At 39.9% G+C, this 21,596-nt stretch overlaps 2 protein-coding genes across 2 annotated transcripts in view; one reads left to right on the top strand and one right to left on the bottom strand.

Annotated features, from left to right (window-relative positions):
• Positions 1-3,763: 3,763 nt before the first annotated feature.
• PTCD2 (pentatricopeptide repeat domain 2) lies at positions 3,764-19,717 on the bottom strand. The gene is made up of 9 exons (XM_037372769.1): positions 19,569-19,717; positions 17,379-17,471; positions 14,820-14,949; positions 13,870-13,987; positions 12,350-12,428; positions 11,102-11,193; positions 6,402-6,476; positions 5,470-5,583; positions 3,764-4,175 (listed from the first exon to the last, which is right to left on the bottom strand). Exons 1-9 carry the CDS (start codon positions 19,672-19,674, stop codon positions 3,951-3,953), a joined length of 1,032 nt encoding a protein of 343 aa, XP_037228666.1. The 5' UTR covers positions 19,675-19,717; the 3' UTR covers positions 3,764-3,950.
• The window catches only part of MRPS27 (mitochondrial ribosomal protein S27), a 46,513-nt gene continuing 44,610 nt past the window's right edge, over positions 19,694-21,596 (top strand). Inside the window, exon 1 of the mRNA XM_037372767.1 lies at positions 19,694-19,824. Coding sequence (XP_037228664.1) covers positions 19,761-19,824 — 64 coding nt within the window. The 5' untranslated portion in view covers positions 19,694-19,760. The remainder of the gene's footprint in view (positions 19,825-21,596) is intronic.

Genomic DNA, 21,596 nt, shown 5'->3' with positions numbered 1-21,596 from the left:
TCAGTGCTCCTGCATTTATTTTGAGTTGCTGCTTGGCATAGGGACTTGGGAGCTGACCTTACCTGGCAGTATACAAAAGGGTTTGTAGTTAGAGCATCAGTACTTGGAAAAACCAGTATTTGTGCTTGGGGAGTTAAAGTCAGGTTATCTCTGTTTTCACTGTACATGCTGGAATTATTAGGTTGTCCAGACAACTGCACTGAGCAAAGACAAAACAAAAGCTCCTGAAGGTCTTCAGTCAACTATCTTCAAAACAACAAGCAAAGATTGATATGAAAACAGCATCATATTTCACATTACAAAACCTAGGGCCAGTACCAGTAGTAGTTTTAAGCCTTTCTAGTCCCTCTCTCTGCTTAAATTTATCAGATGAAAATAAGGTGACTTAAAAAGTAGCCTGGAAGGGGAGCAGATGATCAGACATTCGCTGAGTTCAAAATGCTGTCCATAAGCAGCAGAAGAAAAGAAGCAGAGAAGGAAGAGGGTGTATGAGCAGCATTTACTTTTAATAAACTTGTGAAGGAGTATGTGGCAGCACAAAGGCATGTAAGCAGCCACAACAGACGTAGCTTTAAAACAAACAAGCCTCTGCTTTTTTTTTCAGTAAAATTTTTAGAAGGATGCGATCTGAAACAACCCTGAGAAAAAATCCAAACAAACCCAAAGCTGAATAGCTCTAGACCTATACACTATAGGTCAACTACTTCCCGTAGTACTATAAAGTTACGGCAAGTCTATGTTTCAAAAGTTATTTAAACTTGTGTAGAAGGTGCGTGAAATATGTCAACACTCTTCTTGAGGACTGCAAGCATTCCTGAGATCCCCTGCAATGACTAAGCCTTTCATCTTTTTTTTTTTTTTAAGCAGAAAATTAACTTGGGAGAAGCACAGAGGAAGTGAGCCTTCTTTACCAAGACTCAAGATGCTTGTGGAAAGAAATATGAAAGAGGTATTAACTCATGGAGAAAAGCAGAAGCAACTACAGCAGAGGAACACCAGTTCCTTGAAGACTGCACACTGTCCAGATCCCATGTGAATGTAAAAATGAATGCTTTCACCATTCAAGCTGGAAGAGCTGCCCAACTTTCTCTTAAATGTATAGCAAAGTAAGCCTTTACAATTGCCACTGGTGTACCAGAACTAACATCCACAGCCTGTCTCCCAGGTCATCCACCAGTATTTCCACAGAATACTGTAAAAACTGCATTGTGATCACCGGCAAGGGTGAGCTGTTGCAATACACGCGCTCGGTTTCAAATCCAACGCCGCAGACCTCCGGGCGTGCAGCCGGTGCCCGCCGCGCCCTGCCCCGCCGGGGGAGGCCGGGCCGCCGGCGGCCGCCCCTGCAAATGGCGTCGGTGGGAAAGCGCGAGCTCGGGCGCCCCCTGCCGCCCGCGGAGAGCTGCTGCGGGCAGTGCCGCGCCAACCTCCTTTCGCTGCGGGGAGGGTATTTGAGCAGGGTGAGCAGCAACCCCTTCCCACATCACGGTGCCCGGAAGAGCCCTCAGGTCCTCATCGGAGCCACCTACTACGTAAAGCGTTCAGCAGCTTTTCCTACATGAGTCTACTGCAGCGAAACCTTGGGGGGAAAAAAAATGCAGGGATTCACCCTGAAATGCAAAGGCCTTCTTTTTTTCCCAGATTGTTCAGAAACAAAGACAAAAAAAAAAATGGAACAGCGTTGGCTTCACTTTAATTTCCAGGCTCATCCTTGAGCATAAAACTCTGCATAAACAAAGCAAAATTATTCTACTGACTGCACATCCTATTCTCTGAGGCTGCCTCCAAGAAATGATCGCTGGTAACTCAGCTCTTGACATTCCAGCCACTCTGACCCAGCAAAATCCCTAAGTATTTGCTTAATTTTAGACAAGTCTGGCTCCCTGATCTTGGGCGCTGGGAAACTAAAAGCCAACCACACCTAAATACAGTAAACTAAGCACATGGCTGAAGACTCTTTTGCACAAAAGGCTGTGTGCTCACAACCTTGACACACCAAAAAGTAGATTTATAAACACACATTCAAATTCAAGTTTTCCCGATTAACAAGCCTCTGTGTGACTTACATGAAACAACTCAGACTTCGTTTGAAATCAGCTGCATAAATGTTAGAACTTGCTCTTTTCTCCTACCTTTTTTTCCTAAGGAAGGATGATGATACCAGTTTTCTACACCACCTACAGAGCAACCTTCAATATTCTAATGTTTAATTGTCTGAATTTTCTTTCTTCTACTGAAGTATTCCTAGTTAAAGGGCATTCCCCTTTTCTCTCAAGGCAAAGAAATGGTGTTTCTTTAAAACAAATCATCAACTTAGTAAGCTTGAGTAAATCGGCTTCACAAAAATAAGCAATCGAGGAACAAAGAACGGAAAAAAGCAGCTATATTGACAATTGTAACAGAAGTTACTACTTCAGCTGCAGGTGGGTAGAGCCTCAGTCAGGAACCTAACCAATTCAGATAAAAACAAACATGTGCATCTCATCATCACACTTTTACTTGGAGCTATGCAAGCACTCATAACTGTGCATACTGGCACTTCACAAAAATGTGACACACTTCAAAATTATTGTTCACTTACATGAATTACAGCGTTAACAGCCTCAGAAGGAAACCTCTGACCTGCTCTAGCCACATTTGCTTTGAAGACTAAAGATGTGTATCTGCATGAATGGATTCTTGTTTCTTCAGTGACCCAGTGGCTTCAACAAAGTTTCACATAGCATGCACAGATTAATTCCAGAAAGAATCCTTTGAGTTCCGACAGTCACTTCATGTGGTGGGGTGTGGGGGTGTGGAGACAATATAAAAAAATAAAAAGAACAGAAGCCAAAGGAAAGATAAGGTGGCCTAACCTGGAGAGTACCAAGCTGGCCTCCACCTTGTCTTGTACTCGCTCACAAGACTGTGAAGTTCTGTGTCAACAAGGTCGTATTTCGTATGCAGAAATAAACCAAAAGTGCCTGAGTGCCAGCCAAGGTATAGCTGCTTCCAGTTCCTTTTATTCTGGATGGTGAATGAGAAGGATTTTTTGGGTATACAGGACCCATAGTTACATTATACCCATTATTACCAGAACCAAGTGCGTTTGGCCTGGAGTCATTAAAGCTTGGTCAATGTGAAGCTTCTTTGTACTGTTTTCATGATCACTTGCTCTACATGTGAGTGAATTATGCAGCTGATATGTAATTCTACTCCAAAAAAGTGATCGTACTTGCTCTAAGAAACTTGTTAGGAATTGGTTGCATTATGTCAAGATCTGCTTGTCCTGGGAGGCCTAATATCAGAAAATTTCAAGGAAGCAATATGTAGGGCCACTCTAAGACTCCGACTGTTGTTCAGGAATCTCCTTCAAGTGCGTAAACGATCAGCTGGTTACCATGCTACCTCCCATAGCATGTCCATGATCCCATTTGACATGAAAAAACATACTAATATATTGCTTCTAAAGGAAAAGATAGTAAAGGGATTAAAAGATGCTTGCTCTCTAGTTCTCTTGAGATGTACAGAATTTAAATCAACAGCTAAAGCACTTCCATACTCTTTTTATCTGGGCTCAGTGCTGCATCTATCCTTTCAGTCACAACATTACATCTGATGAAGACTGAATTTTCTTTTCATGAACCACAGATGTCAGGTCAGATATGCATACTATTTTGCTCACTTCCATCAGGACATTTAGCATAGGAAAATCCTGCTTTATGTGCCTGAGGAAAAACTTCAAATTAGTTCTATCACTCCATTTCTGAACAACACACAAACGCCCACCGTCATGTTTTTTTTATTAGCATCAAAATTGAGACATGGAAGCTACATGATCTGATTTAAAATGTGGTTTCACACAAACAACTTCAACAATTGCTTATTGTGGAGGAGGTGAGAAGACATTTTATTTGAACCTGGCTTCTAAGAGATGCTAACAGCAGTTCAGTTTGACATCAAATATTGCACTATTCTAACAATAGATTTGACCGAAGTGGTTTAACAGCCTGATAGCCCTGTTGCTTCTGATTTAAAAATTTTGCAAGGGTCTTCTTTGAACTTGGAATCTGGAAAAGCATGTCCTCCAGTGTGCACATGGTTATCTGTCCTGAAGCTTGTAGTTTCACGTAAGTATCTCCTAATTTGGCAGAAAGGTCAGGGGTTTCTTCCATCTTTTCTCTAACCATAGCCAGCTAAGGAGGAGAAAATGACACTGTTACAGTTAGCAAAGGAAAATTTCATTCAACCACCATACTGAAGACCAGCAATCATTCAAACAACAAAAAAAATACACTAAGATACGTGGTTAATGCAATGACTCATAAGAAGAGGATTTGATGCAGCACACATTATATATCACCAGACAATGGTGGAAATACACTTGATACCTATTAGAGTTTATTAGATTTAAAACTTCCTCAAAGTTGCATAGTCCTATTTTCAGTCCTAGTACAGACTAAGACAATTATTTTCTATTTAAACCCAGGAAACTTAATTGCTTCCTGGAATCTACTTTCCAGATCAGCACAATTCTAATTATTATTATGTACCACACTATATGTACAAGAAGTCAGACTATGTAACACTGAGAAGTTCTGTATGCCATACACAAGAGCACAAGCTCAAGTATAAGTAAATTCCTTAAAAACTTTATTGATCAATAACATTTTGTGGAATGAATGGGTTAGCGCTAATGCTTAGTCTTCTTAGGAACGGTCACAAATTTGCCAAAAAAAATCAAAATACAACACTGACACAAGCAACATTTCTTGCAATAAATTTACAAAATTAAATGATGATTAAATTTTTTTCTTTTCAACATAGCAGTTAATATACATGGGCTACATTTTGAAAGATACACCCTCCTTCTATGGCGTTTGTTATTTTACATATCAGTTATTCATTTTGTTTAATAGGCAGCAGTGAAAGGCTAAGTATTTAATTATTAACACAGTCTTAAAATATCATGTTCTGTAGACATGTTCAAGACTAATACACCAGCAAGTTTCAGGAAAAGCCACAGGAATGCTGCCAAGCTGAAACTACATATAGCACATATGTGCTCCGAAGGAAGCCTTCTTGGTGATCAATACTGTCAAAACTATTTTTTTACAGTAAAATATAGTAAAATAGAAAAGCTATGATTTCCCATATCACACTTCCCTCTATAGCATAACAGGTTTTTGCAAATATTAGCAACCTCACAATACTGCTGTGATCAGAACTTTAATCTCATTTTTACATCAAATGACAATAGCATAGAAGGCAAGGGATTATTTAATGCCACTAGGGAACGCTTCATGTACATTCAGATGAAATTTGAGCTTATAAAAGCAATATCCACAGTAAAAAAAAGAAAGTGGACAGCTAAGTGCTTTGTCCAACAGTGCAGAAAGCCAGCCAGCTGCTTTGGCATCTGAATGCATCAGAACCCAAACAACTTTAGTAGGGTGAACTCAGGCACCTGAAGTTCTGTAGCTGACTTACCACCTGCTCAGAAAACTTGATCTTTTTCACAAAGGGAGGAGTATCTTCTTCCACTGCTGCTTCTAATGTCTTTATTACTTCTTCTAGCAAACCAGATCTGAGCTGGACAAGAACCTTAAAAATAAAACAAACCATACCACACAAATAGCACTTCTCAACAGAATGCAATTTTTTAAAAAAAACAAGTGTTTGAGGAAGACATGAAGCAAAGCAGGACAAAATACATTTCTAGATGCTGTGCTGATGAAAATCCACTAATCACAAATAAAGCAGAAGGAATGATCAGTTTCCACAGAGGTTTGGGTTTTTGTCACAGATGGGACCTGCAAAGGAAGGGTAAGCCTGGAGGCAGAGCTCCTCTGATGGAGCTGCATTAGCTGTTCTTAAATAAAGTGTTTTTTTCTATAGCTTAGAGAAGTCACTTACAGGGCACATGCAGTGTTTTCTGCAGGTTTCACTTTTTCTCAGGTTGTAGACCATGCAATTAAAGAAAAAAATTGTTGTATGTACATATGTGGTTAAGGTTCGTAGGGCTGAAGGAGGTCTGAAGTGGGCAGGGCACACCTAAGCAAGGCATTTACTTGGAGCTGTGTTTTTTGAAATCTCTTACAGTGAGAAAGCAAAAAGCTACAATGACATAATTAAAAAATGTTCATAGGCCTATACTCAAAGAGGTAGGACTGGTCTACTGTCCATTCCCATCTATGGTAAGAAGTGATCTTAAATAATGGGGGGAGCATGTTAACAATTCAGAATGTAACTCATGCAACTGACAGAAATTGTGGGTTGGCTCAAAAAACAAGCTCGGGAACAGTACTGATACATGCCTGTGCTACTTAGAAGCTGGCCTTCTCTTACTTTGCACATGGGAGTTTTTTGTCCAGCATAGCATACTTCTTTGCAAGATTCTACTACAAAGTAAGCATACTTACTTTAAGATTATTGTATAGTTTGTTCTCTGTTTTCATAATCTGGGAACAATACAATTTGGCTTGCACTACATCATTCTAGGAAGGAATTATAAATAATAAAAAAATATGGTTACACGTGACACACTTCCACAATACAAGTTCAAGAAAAACAATAGTCATTCACGATTTTTCAAGGAATCACAAACTAGCATCTAGAACCCCTTCAACAAGACCCATAAACTCCAAACAGCATCCAGCCTGTCAAAGGAATAGCCCACACTGGGGTTCCCATATCATCCAGCTCCTTAGCACATCAGGCAGTGCTCCCTGCCTCAGATCAGCAGGGAAAGGAAGCATGTAACCAACACCGAACATGACATCACCTAAAAGAGAAAAGATTTACACGCATGCTCGGTTTGGCACATATCAGAGTACTTGAATGAAGTGCAGCATATGTTAATGTGGGTATTTGTCTGCCCAGCGCTTTTAACATTTTGGGCATACACATTTACAGTACTGTATCTATGCCATCAACTGATTTGTATACACAGTAAATGTTACAGTGACATTTACTAGACCAAGCACTGTTACTTGGGATCAAGAAACATCTCACAGCAAGATGTACTGTCAAAGAACATGCAGCTTAACGAACAGTAAAGTGTAATGCGGGGCGTTATTCTGTTTGCAAAACAAGAATTTTAACTGATTTTTGCATAAAACAGCAGCATCAAGGATATTTCAAGTTGTTTCAGACACAGAGATTTTGTTTTTTAACCTCAACGCCAATGAGAAGCCCTGTCATGCCATCATGCACACGAATAAATTAATTTCAACGATGCTATTGTTCAGTGCCTCTGTTCAAAGAGACAGTGCAAAAAAACCAAGAGCGCATACGAAAATTTTAGCAATTCTACTTCATTCATTCAAATACTTGAACAACATCAAAATGTTAGCTCTTACAGTGCCTCTGACCTCTCTTCAGAGAAGGTTCAGAATTTCCTCAAGCTGTATACACACAGATTAACAACAGAGGAAATGCTAGACTTTAGAACTTCCCAACTTATTCGCCTGCTCAGTCTTTCACCCTGTACTGCCTCAGAGCCTCTTCATATCAGTGCTTAGGTACATGAGGTATATGAACACCTTCCCCTGAAGAAACATGTGGAGAATGACAGGCCATCTCCCAGGCAGTAGGGCAATACCCATCATAGCCTTTGAGTTTGCCTCCCAAGATAAACATTTTAATGAGATGATTGTGCAAATATTTTAAACTGTCATTTTAATTATATTTGAAGGAAAGCATCACTAAAAAGCAGTATCTGCAGGACTTGGCCCATGGTTACATCTAACCTGCTGGCCCAACTCTTATTTTCTAAAAATATTCTACATGGCATTGTCACTAGCACAAAATGCCTGTGCATTAGACTCAAGACATATGTTTAGATTTAAGAACTTCCACATTCACTTCCACATGTAGGATTTGTCTATAATCCTACTCTTTTGAGGGTCTACAAGTTCTAGTACTTGAAGTTATTACATAGATCAGTTATGCTTCCTCTGTGTTAGCTTCCTTTCATTGAGTACCTTACTACAATAAAACTCTAAGAGATGCAGGCACAAACCAAACAAAAGGTACCGTACCCGCTTCAGAGCAGTTGCCACAGCAAAGCATAACACTTGTGGAGGTAATGTTTCACCTTTTAGCTGTGCTTCTTCAAGCAGTTTCGCACAGATTTTGCAAGAATCCAGGTTGTCCTGCACAGAAATTTCAAATCTAAGTTGCACTTGTTATTCTTGTTATCTGAAAGGACTGTAGGCAATTGCAATCACATTAAGAAGGCATTAAGAAGTCAACATACCCTAAGATAACCAAAGTAATCCATACCTGAACCCAACCAAGCAGATTCTGTGTAGTACTTCTTGAAAAACACATCAAAGTAAGATATTCAAAGCCAGAGAGTTCAAAAGGGAGTAAAAATAACTTACATTATTTTAGCAACGACACCTTACCCTACCTGTTTTGGCTTCTACAAGAGATAAAACAACCCTAGCAGCATGCTAAAACCAGAAGACACTTGCCTTTGCACTTTGCAATGACTCCCAAATCAGGAAGAAAGCTGATTTTTTGTCCTTACTTTATTCTAAAAGCTACATTTGATAGTTAATAAAAATCAATGTTTTCTAAACACTGAATTACTCAGCACCATTACACTACAGAAATCTGTGTATATGCAAATTTGAACGTTCAGCAATTTTTAGCCTCTCTTGCAGATTAAATCTTGCAAGACATTTCCAAATTATATATTCTAATATGATAGCTTAGACATTTGCCAGAAATGCACACAGCTTCCATTATTGCTGGCACTATTTTCAATAGAAGTCTATCATAAAAGCCAATGACCTGCGTGTTTTCTCACATATCACCAACTCTCAAAAGCAATGCTCCTCACACTGGAAATTATGATTTGAGCTGACTGGACCCCAAACAAAAATACGTGTCAAACTTAAAAGCTGGCAGCAAGAAGATTTTGTAACAACTGGTACCACCAATATGGATAAGAGTCTCCATATTCCTTCCTGCTAATTGGTGTTGATTTCAGCTCCTACTGTTCAAAGTGTCATTCCTGCAAAATACTTGCCATGATTTAAGGGACAGGGTCATCCTTTGGGTGTTCAAGGAATGCTTTTCCATGCCACTGCTGCATGGTCTGCACAGCTTGTAAAAATACCTTTTAAACCACACAAAAAAACTGCGACTTAAAACGTGTTCTTTGACAATTAGAAACATTCTGACCACCAGAAGATTGATTATTACATAAATAATTTGTTGTCATCAAAAGGCCTATATCCTTTTCCTGCACATAAAGAAGGACCATTTGTTACCTTAGAGGACAGCAGTGCCTTACAATGATTTAAAACATTCCAGAAGAATTTTAGAGTTGACCTCTAAAACACTTCTGTACAAAGATGAAACATTTAATTCCTTTGTTTCTGCACTAAAAATAATATAAGCTTTAAGCCTTGTGTACATTTTTCTGTACCGGTCTCCAGCACAGCTATTCAAAAGTAACCAAGAATTAACCTAGTAAAAATCCAGCACTGCTCTTCATGATACCAGCACCATTATTTCCAGTATTTAGGTAGTGCACCTTGAAGATATTTCCATTCAAGTTTTTTTTTTCCTGAAGTTTCTTGTGTTGCATCATGAGTAAATACGCCTTTGAGCTTCATTGTTTCTCCTTCTACCACTAACAGCTGAATCAACAAAGTAAGCTTTTGAAAGAGCTCCACCTAATCTTCTCCAGTGCTTAAAGAGTTACTACAGCTTATTCCCTGATGGACAGTATTTTATTTTAATAAAAAAAAACCCACAAATTTATTGTGGCTGTTAAAACAACAGGGTGACAGTTTAGAATCATTCCGCCTTTATTTTTATCAATTTGCTAATAAAGTAATGATGGGCCATATTCTCTATTGAAAACACGGGTAGGGTGAGAAGCAGTAGAAAACAGAAGTCTCAAAGACCTCTTCCCATTGCACATGCCATGGATCGAAGACTTCTGGCAGTAGGCCATGGAAATAAGCTGAGAGACCGTAACCATCAATCTCTAGCTGTTTTTACTGGCAGACAATTTCCACAGCTTGCTCTCAGCTCTGTCTACTACCCCACTTTCAAACACCAAAGCCACACGGCTGTTTCTATTTCCCCTGACCTAAAGGCAGCCCTGACTCATTAGAACTGAGAATTTCAGAAGCACCACACCAACTACTGCTGAGTTACCATTTTAGGCCAACTCATTCTTATCACGTATGTACTCGATTTCATTGTATGGTCAACTGAGAAGTCTGAGGAAGTTCAGAGGTGTATTTTTTCTCAGGTAGTGTCTTGCTTTCTAAAAACAGAGAAATTGAAGAAGAGTTTCCTTCTAAGTTTGGGAAGGGCCTAAGTTAGTATTTCAAAGTACAGAATTGATTCACATCTGGAGAGGAAGATCAAAATAAAAAAGTTTGTAGGTCTCACTTTGTTACAAAAGGGAAACAGCTCCAAGGAAACACTCGTAGAACACATGTAGCCTAGTTTCTTACTGTGTCTATACTCCTTTTTCACTAACCTAAAAACACAGTTAAACTTGAGGGGCTGCCTGTTTCTCACTGAAAGCATTAGTTTAGGTTTCTTTTATCTACTCAGCTGCCCATTTTCATTAGGCATGTAGGAACAGCCTACTTCTAAGAATTCTAATCCTTGTCAAATTTTAGTGCAACAACAGGAAGGGCTCAAGGTTATTTGGAGGGCGAGGGGAGAAATGGATGGGAGATGTTTGACAAACAGAATATATATATATATGCCTTGCCTCTTAAGGAAGTCAGGCTATAAAACCAATATTGAGGCTGAAGCACAGAGTATAGTCTGAAGAGATGCAAAGATCCCAGAGAAAGAACACTATCAGCTAATCAAAGGCTGTATCAAATTGTCCCTTAGTGCTTATGTCCATGTAATTTTTTTGAGATTTGTTTTGCAACATTAGTTTGTATGGGAGGCTATATTATGTGCACTGTATCATGGAAAATGAAGCAAGTTAAGACTTAAATATGTCTAAAATGTTTGCAGTAGGTAAGAAATCATGACTGGGAACATACATAAATTTTAAAATCCAAAAAGAAGGAAGACACAGAGAAGGCATTTCAAGTAGTTTTTCATAATGTAATATGAAAATACTTACCAACTTGTAGCATATTGCAAATGCAAGTAGGTAGGTTTCTTTGTTGAATGGTATACCTTGTTTTTTCATTTCTACCAGAATTTCCAAGGCACCTATCAAAAATACATTAGTGTTACTCTCTTCAGAAATTTAAGGCTGTACATTTAGTAACTGAAAAAAAAAATAATTTCAACATAGTATGAGCTCAGTAATTCTATTTTAAAGTAAGAATGTAAACTGAAATCTGTTTATTGTTTAGGAAGTTAATACATTTTTAAAAGTTTAATTTAGGGTCAGTTGGACGTAAATATTTCTTCCCAGCATGGAGATTTTCTATCTACATTTGTGTCTGGCTTGTTCTATAATTTTCATACAAATCTAAAAATCAGATACTTGACAAAGCCACTGCCATTCTTCCTAGCTGCTCAGGAAGCAAGCTTGATCAAAGCTTCCACCATTTTAGGTAAACTAACAGCTCCTCAGTACACACACCGTACCACAACACTGCCTTTAGGCTCTGATCTAATTATTTTTACAGTAGATCAGTCTCAACTTTTAGGACAACTATTGGACTTAAATTTGCCACATGTCAAGAGACAAAGAGCTGCGTGTTCAACAAAATTCAAATTAAGGGATTTGCTTGAAAAGCTTACTCCACACTCAATTTAAGATTCTCTCATGAAAAGTCTTTTGAGTCAGGTCAGATAATTCCCCCTTACCCTCACAAAGGGCCAAACTGATGTGAAGCATTTGACCTAAATATTGCAGTAGCTACTCTGTGTGGGCACACTAGTAAAACAGATCAAGAACATCTGGTTTTGTTATCAAATGAAAAGGGGTACGCTTCCCTGCTTTGACACAAATGCAGAACTGCCAAGAAACCTGTTGAAGAACTTACTGTTCTAAAGCCCACGTAAACCAAACTTTGAATAAAGAAAATAAAAAGCTATAGGAAATTACAAACCAAAGAGAAGTTAAGCCTTCAGAGAAGAGGGTTTAGGAAAAAAGCCTCCCTGGACAATCACAACTCTGTGCAACTAGGAATGGTAAGAATAGCATTGGAAGTATAAAACAAATACAGCCCTCTTTTTATTACACACTACAGTACAGCTCATTTACATCTACACTGATTTACATGATGTTTGGCCTTCTAAACCCATAAACCCATCAGCAATGTTCATGAAAAAGATATATATTTATATACACACAGACTTACAGTGAGAAGCATCCTTCTCAAAATGCATTTGCCTTAGCAAACACAATACTTACTTTCAAAATGGCCCTTTTTAAACAACATAGTCATCAAAATATGGAATGATGTACTTTCTGAGAAAAAACCACGCAAATTCTGGAGAAGAAACATACAAACAGAGGAAGTGTAAAGAAAGCTAGGACAGTGAGCGTTTTTCCCATGCACCGCGTTTAGCAGGTCTTCCTGCTGGAATAAGCCCCATCTTCACAAGTTCAACATTTAATTCCACGGGTTCCCTGACTGTCACTCTGTCAAGTGACTTCTCAAATACCAGTGACTCATCATGGTCAAAAGCTTACTAAAATGAAACAGAAATTTCCCAGAGATTCCCACTATGATTTTTTTTTAATGACAGATTGTGACCTCTACGTTAAAGAAAGCAGAAGTCAACTAATGGCAACTCCAAAAGCTCAGCAGAAATACAGCTTGCAGCTGATTAACAGTATCTTTGGGGTAAAATACCACCATCATGAAACTGAAAGCATTTTTTTGCTCATCACAGTATCAAATGAGGAACAGATCAACACAAGGAATGGAGTGATGACAAACAGAGTAGGAGAAGAAAGCGCAAGTATATTTTACATTCCATTCCAATCACACTGTGTGTTGGAAACAGCCAAATAAAATGCCAGAGGCATTAAGTGTAAATTTCTACAGTGGAGTCTCAAGAAGTGGTACTGTACTTACTATTCATCAGTTACTAAGTCCTGCAAGTACTGCAGGACCTGTCTTAATGACATAAACATCAATCAAAAAACCCCCCAACAAAATCCAAACCAAAACAAAAACCACACATCCTCTTACACGTGCCTAATTTAAGAATAGTAGCCCAAGTACTCCCATTTCTGGCTAAGCATATCTTGTGCCTTAAAGAATTAACATCACAGAGATGACTTTGCACTGTCTGACAGAGATTTTTGAAGACATAACTTTTTTGCACAGAATTTCTTTATTATACACTAAGCATGATTAGTATCTTGTCATAATAGCACACACAGCATTTTACAGATGTTCAAAAACCAGTCCTTAAGTTTCTTCAGCACTAAAATGGCCAAGTTCCTGAGCTGATGAATATTATACAGGGTTCAGAGGGAGTTTCAGTACAGAGTAACGTGATAAATCTGTTGGTGCAAATAACCCAAGGGATTTCAGAGGACTACTACATAAAATCTCAGAAGTATTCATTTCCAAGAATGATCTAATGCAACACAGGATGCAGGAAAACATGCATCACCTGTGTTCATTCAAGGACTTATTTTTTGATCAGTACTTTTTATTCAAATTATGCAAATATACATAAATACAATAATAAAGTTATCAGTCAAACTAGCATTTAATTTTAATTACTTTTTTGCTATTTTTAAAACACAAACCATGCAATCTGTATACTAACATTAATGTCATAGACATCCTTACTACTGCAACATGCGTATTTCTAGTCTGCAAGCTCATACAAGGCTCATGTGTAGCATACCAATTAGTCATACTGGACTAATAATAATGACAATAGTATCTTCAAAATACATTGGGGAATTACCTGATCTTTAATAAGTTCTACTGCAGGCCTTTCAAGGTCCAGCTCATAACATAGCCTCATAAAGAGGGGCCCAAATTTAAAATTATGTAAGGCTGTGATTCCATTCTGTTTGTGGTACCTAATGGAAAGATTAGAAAAAGTTAATCACACAAGGGCATGAAATCTATCAAGAGAAAAAAGCTTTAAACAGACAGAAAGATCTGTATGGGCAATGACAGTTCTCCATCTGCACCAGCCAATGACATTTAGATAACAAAAGGTTAATTTTATGGAAAAAAAAATTGTTTTGATTAAAAGAATAAATTAACTAGCAATATGTAATATCGTCTATTTCCAATGAAGTAACCTGCATTGGATTAGTAATAGAATGGGATCTCTGCCATGAAAATTCCCAGCTACTTTACCTTCTGTACACACAGTAATAGCACAAGAAGTTGCAACAGTCTATATTAGCAGCAGTACCTGCTAAAATACCTCACTTTTTCTCTCCTACACTAAAAAATAAATAAAAAGATAAAAATACGGATAAAAATTTCATTTCTTTCTCTGTAGCTCCTACACTGTAATTGCTGGGAAGGCTTTCATTCACAAAACCTCCTGACCTGCCACTGCTGGGTCCAGACCAGTTTATAACCAGGCGTGTCTCAGCTGGAAAATGCCACTGAAGACACTACTCTCTCAGCTGCGAGATGACATTTCTATGTGGCTCCGCATTCATCTGCATACAATAGGACACCACTTTGCTCCTGCAGCTTGACTCTCCTTTGATCTGAGTCTTTGAAGGTATGGAAGATCCCAAGTAAATGAAAATACAGCCATAATTTAAGGGATTAACTATGTATATAGCAACTGAATTAGGGCAAGCTCTCAACTGCAGACATCACCTGATAACCTACCAAAAGCAAAAAAATAAAGACAGAAAAGAGTTTTACCTGGATTGTTAAAAATACCTGTAAATAACTTTTCTGGCTAGTTCCACATCAGATGAAGTCTGACATAAATGCAGCAAATTTTTTAATTCATTTTTGAGAATCATTCCATTTTGCTTTAGTTTTTCTTTAATACTTTTAAAATATGGATCTGAAAATAAAAAACATTATAGCAGCAGTCTATAGACAATTCCATTACCCATGTTGCATACCTGGTACCTGAAACATGGAGATTCAATGAAGCAGAAAGCTTGGTTTTCTCACCAAGAAAAGTGCATAAAGCTTCTCACAGACAAGCATGTCTAGGTGTCCCCATGAAGTCATCTCAGACTTGGAAAACCAAGCAGTTGCTTACTGTGACTTATTTCATTGTGTATGTTATGGAACACATCGGGTAATTAAAAAATTTTAAAGAGGAAGGAAGTTTTGTTAAGTGACATTTTCTGCCTTAGGTTCTTACTGTAAAAAGCAAGCAAGCAAGCAGAACTCACTCAGCATTCAAATTACCATAAGAACTTCTACTCAACACTAGTCTTAACAGAAGATTTAAGATCACAACTGATGCAAACACAAAGAGTCTCCTACATAATCTTTGTATTTCTACGTGTAGCCATAAACTTAAGAGTTGCTTCCCTTCCCATGCAAAAAAGAGGTTTCTCTCTCCAGCAGATTTTCCTAAGACAAAACAAGCACAAAGATAAGTCCTTCATTTGGCGATCTCAAGCCTCTGATTCAGACATACACAAGATTAAAATCACGTGTATCATGTCTTGGGCTGGGAAGTGAACTTTTTTGTAGCAGTTGCTGAGTCACCGTTTGCAAGCTAGTAACCTACACAACAGGTGCCATGTAAGCACCCCAGCGAACAATATATTCAGCTACTGGATGCATATCTGTTGCTACATGCAATACAGGTCCTTACTTAAGACTTGAGATGCAGTGCTGACTCCTGTGAAGTCAGAAGCATGTACATACATAAGTATACCTATGTAATAGTTGGGATGTGTTCAAAGGTGTGCAGAAATTTAAAAAGCATCTGGGATCTGAACTGTATTTGTATTACTGTAGGTAACTAACTGCTGTAGTTAACAGTATAACTGTTACAGTTAATAGTTGCATTATAACTATAACAAATAGCAGCCATTACATATTCTGGGTAAGTTACTGCTTTTTCCACTTCTAAACGATGTTTATTACTAGCCCTAATTACTTATTTTCATCTTTCAACTGTAGGTAACTGTTTCACTGCTGTAGTTATAACTATTACAGTTCATAGTTGCATTGTAACTATACTAAATAATAGCTATTATATATTCTGTGTAAGTTATTATTGCTTTTTCAATTTCTAAACCAAGTTTATTATTAACCCTAATTACTTACTCTCATTTTTCAATTATTAGACTTAACACTGAGTACAGAAACCATGCACACATACACACAAATAGGTGCTTAGCACATTTTCATCAGTTCTCAGAGGCTACCATTTGTACAAAACAAACCCTGTGATCTGTAAAGCCAAGTTATTTGGCTTTTACACACCTGTTTTAGCAAGAGTGATTGACTCATAGCAATAAATTCAATGCATCTCAAGTACAGGATGAATAAGCCCCAATATAAGTACAACATCATCACAGCAAAATGTAATAATTTTATCACTTTACCACTGCCCAAATTAAATTCTACTTTTACTTAATATCAAAGAACTGTCATGTTGACTTTATCTCCCTCTCTGTTTCAGAAGACCGGTTTATATAAAACTAAATTTGATTATTTGTCTCTCCCTTGCAACACACAAAAAATTAAAATTAACTACAGCCTTTGGAACGATTGCCAATTTGTATCACTAGAATGGCTGCACGTAATTAAACAGGTGCAGGAAATGGAGTTTTACCTAACCTTTCTTATTACATATTAAGGGCAGATTTATGTTTATATTTATATATTATTTTCCTTAACGAAAAGAATATGTATATATTTAAAACAGCATGACAAAGCCTCCATGAGAAAAAAGATCCATGGATCTTGCTCATTCATTAGTTTGGAAAACCTGAATTTTTTTGTTTTTCATATTCTGAATAAGCATATGTCATCTGGAATTGAATGTACAACTGAAAATTTAGGTTAGGTAAAAGGAAAAAAATCCAAAAAAATAAACTAAGTAATTTTACAGAGCAAATTAAGAGAGTTACTGGCATAGGACTTCCCTGGATAGTTACGTAGCTACTAAGCTTTGTATTATCTTTCTCTGCTGATGATGTATTTGAAGCAACATTTATAGACTGAAACAGTATTTTCTATTAGACTATCTGACAAAATTGGAAAAGCAAGGACACAAAGATTTCAGGTCTTATGTAAACACCCTGCATACTTGAAAGTTTTTTTCCAACACAGCATAACCAATATTGTTTCATTCCACCAAGTCTTAGATCTTCCAGTTTTAACAACAAAAAATTTGCAAGAGTAGGGCAAAAGCTCTTGCTTTAAATGGGGTCAATTGGTGTCATGTTATAATGACTCTGTCTTGCTTCCAAGGACTCTTGCTAAAATTGAGAGTGCTGATTATGAAGTAAGTACTAATACCTTTATTGCCGTGAACTTCATTTCTAATTGCCACTTTCATCTGCTGAAATTCTTGTAACTTTATATCATCTTCTGTTAGCAGGTATCGCTTCCCTACCATAAGAAAGAAAAAGGAAGGTTGAGTTTTATGTCACACTGTTTTAATACAATTGAACTTTGCATTTATGAATTACTGCTGTTAATCACTGTGTGATGCTGGACCACGGGCAGCATCACACTAAAAAAAAAAAGACTGCCAATATTGCAGTTGTTCATGTAGTTGACTAAAGAACCCAAGCACTATGTCACAGCTTTCCAGAGTTAAAAAGATGAAGTATGTGTTTATTGGAGGTGCATAAGAAAAAAACTAGAAACACCATTCCTCTCCACCTAGCCCAGGTACAAAAGGATTCTGTACAAGAATAAGGTCTTTCTCCAGGTCTTTCTCCCCTTTCGTGCTTTTATAATGATTTATCTTGTCATCTCTTTATTCACCACATTCATTAGTTGCACAGTTTCCTTTCCTCACATGTGATGTCCTCATTATTGCAGAATGAATCATTCTGGAAGCTCCAAACACAGCAGGAAGACAAAAGGAAAAAACCACAAAGCTTATTATTTCAAAAGTAGCAACAGTCAAGAGACCTAGTAAAGTTCTGATGCAGTACAGGTATCAGAGGTGAGACAGTCATTGAGTCTAGAATCTAAAAATTAACTTTGGGTGCTGACCTCAACTGTACTGTGTTGTAAGCTCCTTTAACAAAAGTGTCACGCAAATGCTATTTGTGAAGTTTCTACTGTTGTAAACCCAGTTCTCCAGCAGATTTTTATTTGCAACCAGTGCTTTTCTAACAGTGTCACAGTAATAAGTTTACGTTGTCACTATCTAATCTTCTAATTTTTTGGCTTCTTAAGACTGATTCTAATCATGACAGGAAAAGAGCAAGTACTGACCTGAGTTAGGTAATTTATTGTCCTTCTGCATCTCCCTAGCAAAACGTAACAGGCCGTGCAAATAAAAACACTTGCTTTCTATGCAAGTGAAGCATGCTAATGACACACTTCATAAAATCTGAAGAAAAAAATCCATTAAATAGCACCTTTAGCCATTAAACCTGACAGAAACAGTTCCAATGGTGAAACAAATACACTCCATCCAGCATAAAACTGGCCTGGATTACTCTGTCATTTACTTCCATGAAAATTCTCAGCTGATCTAAGACCGAAAGACCATCCCTGTCCCAAGCCTTTCCAGAGCTGATGTGGGAATTGTGCTGGTGCCTGGGGTTGGACAGGTACACCACGCTGCATGGACATGCAACAGTCACTGGCAGCGTCAGCAGAGAGCCTGGGGCAGCAGAATTTCATCCATTGTGAATTCAATTTGCTGAAATCTATTGCTGCCTTAAATTCATACCTCAGTGTGTTATAGAAACAAACGAGTGTAAAACCAAGTAAGAGAGCCTCCAAGGAAGAAGAAGGGAGATGGATATGATGGCTGGAGTGTGCAAGCGGTGCAGGTCATCCTGGAGAACTTAGCCCATCCAACCTGCTTTACCTCAGATGGGGTGCAGCCCTCTGAAAGGAAGGTCAGTGAAGAGTGCTGGGCAGACCACCATGCAGGGGGCACCTTCATGTGTCCAAGTGGTCTAACAGCATGTAGCCCAGCAAAACTTCATTGGCGTTGGCACAGAAGGCCATGAGCCTAGACGAGACTACAGTGGGGACCCCTCTACCATACACCTTTCCATGCACCCCTGAAAGCCCCTGAAGCCCCGGCGCGGTGCTGGTGACAACCAGCAGGTGCAGCCCAGGGTCTGGATAACGTTGTCGTCCTCTCAAGAGTAAATATGCATTCACAAAGCGGTGTCTGTGCGGTTCTTTTAAGGCCTGGTATCCAGCCAGCTGCAAGTCACGGGATACACCGCATACCGCTGCTGCCAGCCCTCCCCGCGGGTCAATCCTGCCGCACCAGCTCGGCCTGCCCCCCGCAGCACACACGGGCCCGCTCCGCACCCGCCGGCAGCCCCCGCCGCACCCCGCGCCCAGAGGGGCGCCCCCGCAGGCACTGTAGCTCCCGTCAAGCACAAGGCCGGCGGCGCTTGCCAGGCCTGCCGGGAGTTGTAGTGCTCCGGTCGGGCACCCAGCCGGAGGCAGCCCGGGGCCCCGGCCCCACCGCGCCGCCCGCTCCCGCCGCGCAGCCCGCGGTACCTCCAGACGCGCACCCCCAGCAGCCCGCGGCGGGCGGGAGAACGGCCGAGCGCCACACCGCCCCCCGCACCATGCGCGGGCCGCGGCCGCCAAGCACCGCCGCCATCTTGTGCTCGGGCTCGCCGGAGGCGGCCGAGGGCGGAGCGCTCGCAGGCCTGACTCGGCCCGCCGCTCGCGTCCTCTCTCGGCGCCATGGCCGCCCCCGTGCTGCGGCGAGGCGTGCTCTGGAGCCGGAGGGCCCTCGGCGCTGCGGCAGGTCGGTGGTCCTTGGCGGGCGGCAGCCGGGCTCGCTGCGGCGGCGAGGCGGGGGTGGCGGGGCGTGCTGAGGGACGGCCCGGGGCGGCGGGGGACAGCCCTGGCGGGACGCGCCCACGAGGGGCCCTGGCTTCGGTGGCCGGCGCCGCGGGGAGCGTGAGCAGGGACGGGGTGCTGCGGGGGGACTTTTCCTTCGCCTTTGTACGGAGATAGAAAACCGGAGACGGCTCGGAGAACGGCGCGGTGCGGGAGACTTTTCCTAGTTAAATTCTACCGTGTCGAATTCATAGCTTGGTACCTTCCCTTTTGGGCCATGGGACGGCACGCGGAGCTGTGTGGAGGCCGCCAAACCCGCGGCACTAAGCGTTCGGCAGAAACCTGGTAACGCAGGTGACACAAGTGCCACAAGACTGATGGTTTTCAAAAGCCGCCTTTCCAAAAAACCCGACCTTTGGGAGGAACTGAACGCAGAAATGTTTACTTGAAGTGTGGTGGTGATGGGTAACTTCATTGTGCCTTTTCAGCATCCACATGCAGAAATTTACCTCAGCGCTGCTTCCTGGTAGCTAAATGCCCGTGTCTCGGAACCGCAGCCCTGTCCTCTGGCGCTGGAGCCGCTCGGCACTGACCCGGTGTGAAGAGCTCAGACTGACCTCAGTTGTTTGTGCTATAGAAAATAGTTCTTTAAAGCCTCGTGCTTGCTAGTGGTATCCTTAGCTGTCAACGAGCTTCCAGAAGTTTATCCAAAAAAACCCCCAACCCAGATCTTTAGGGTGCCTCTTTTGTCGACATAGTGAAAAATAGCTTTGAACAACCAAACAAAAATATCTCTTTTTCTTATTTTCCAACTCTTTGGTGAAGCATTGTATGTATTTTCATATTCTGACTGTGAAATTCTGTGTACCAGGTCTTTTTGACAAATATGTACAAAGATGTATAGAGCTGGACATGTGTGTCTAATGCCATGTCAGAAGGATGATAAGGAGAAAAACTGTTCCATCCCCATGAAAAACTTTCAGTGGTAGCGGATTTTCAGATAAAGGCTTTAAGGTAGCTGCTAAGAATTCCAAGTAGCATAGTAATGTCTGTTTTTAAAATATTTCATATTTCTTAACATTGATTTCTACAACCTTCTGCGTGTATTTCTGTATGCTCTTTCAACAAATTTTATCCAGATGTTCCTCATGCTTCTTCAAGGCTTCATCGTCTGAGTGATGCGCAACATGGCTTGTTCTTCCAGCTGAAACATCTTCCATTTTGTTTCAAAAGATAGAACAGTGTCTTGAGCAGAATTCAAAGGTGGTACAAAGAGTATTTAGAAAAAACTTTCAAAAGCACTGGAGTGCAGTTCACAGCGTATGCAGAAAAAGGAGATGGTCAAAAATGGGGTATTTCCGGATAAGCATCTACGTTTCATTTCCAGTGAGACGGATCTGTACAGGTGGAAAGAATAACCATACAACAACAACCAAAAAGCCTGTTTGTGTGTATTCATATTTTTTGCTTATGCTTTTATGCCCACATTTACTTAATTGCTAGCATTTATGAAAAACGTCTGTGTGCACAAAGAAGCTCTCCTTTATTGTTTGGGGTTTTTCCTACCTTTACAAATTTATTATTTGCTTAAATACAGTATTCAGGTTTGGGAAGATTTGTTTCATGCTGAAAAAAAACTTAGGGAAAAGATACTCTTTTTTAAAAATGACAGGGTAATGGCTCATCCACATACAAGGAATCTGAACTGTTAAGTAGCTGCTGGTGACAGCTGTGTCG

This window comes from Falco rusticolus, chromosome Z (assembly GCF_015220075.1).
Source record: "Falco rusticolus isolate bFalRus1 chromosome Z, bFalRus1.pri, whole genome shotgun sequence".
Taxonomy (NCBI): domain Eukaryota; kingdom Metazoa; phylum Chordata; class Aves; order Falconiformes; family Falconidae; genus Falco; species Falco rusticolus.
This window is presented reverse-complemented; position numbering and strand designations above follow the sequence as displayed.

Excerpts from the sequence above, each read along its gene's own strand:
- PTCD2 (XM_037372769.1), bottom strand. The coding sequence starts at position 19,674 with ATGGCGGCGGTGCTTGGCGGCCGCGGCCCGCGCATGGTGCGGGGGGCG. Across the intron at positions 14,950-17,378 it reads TGAAGTTCACGGCAATAAAG|ATCCATATTTTAAAAGTATT; the intron begins GTATTAGTACTT and ends TTTTATTTTCAG. Across the intron at positions 11,194-12,349 it reads TAAAAAGGGCCATTTTGAAA|GTGCCTTGGAAATTCTGGTA; the intron begins GTAAGTATTGTG and ends TATTTTTGATAG.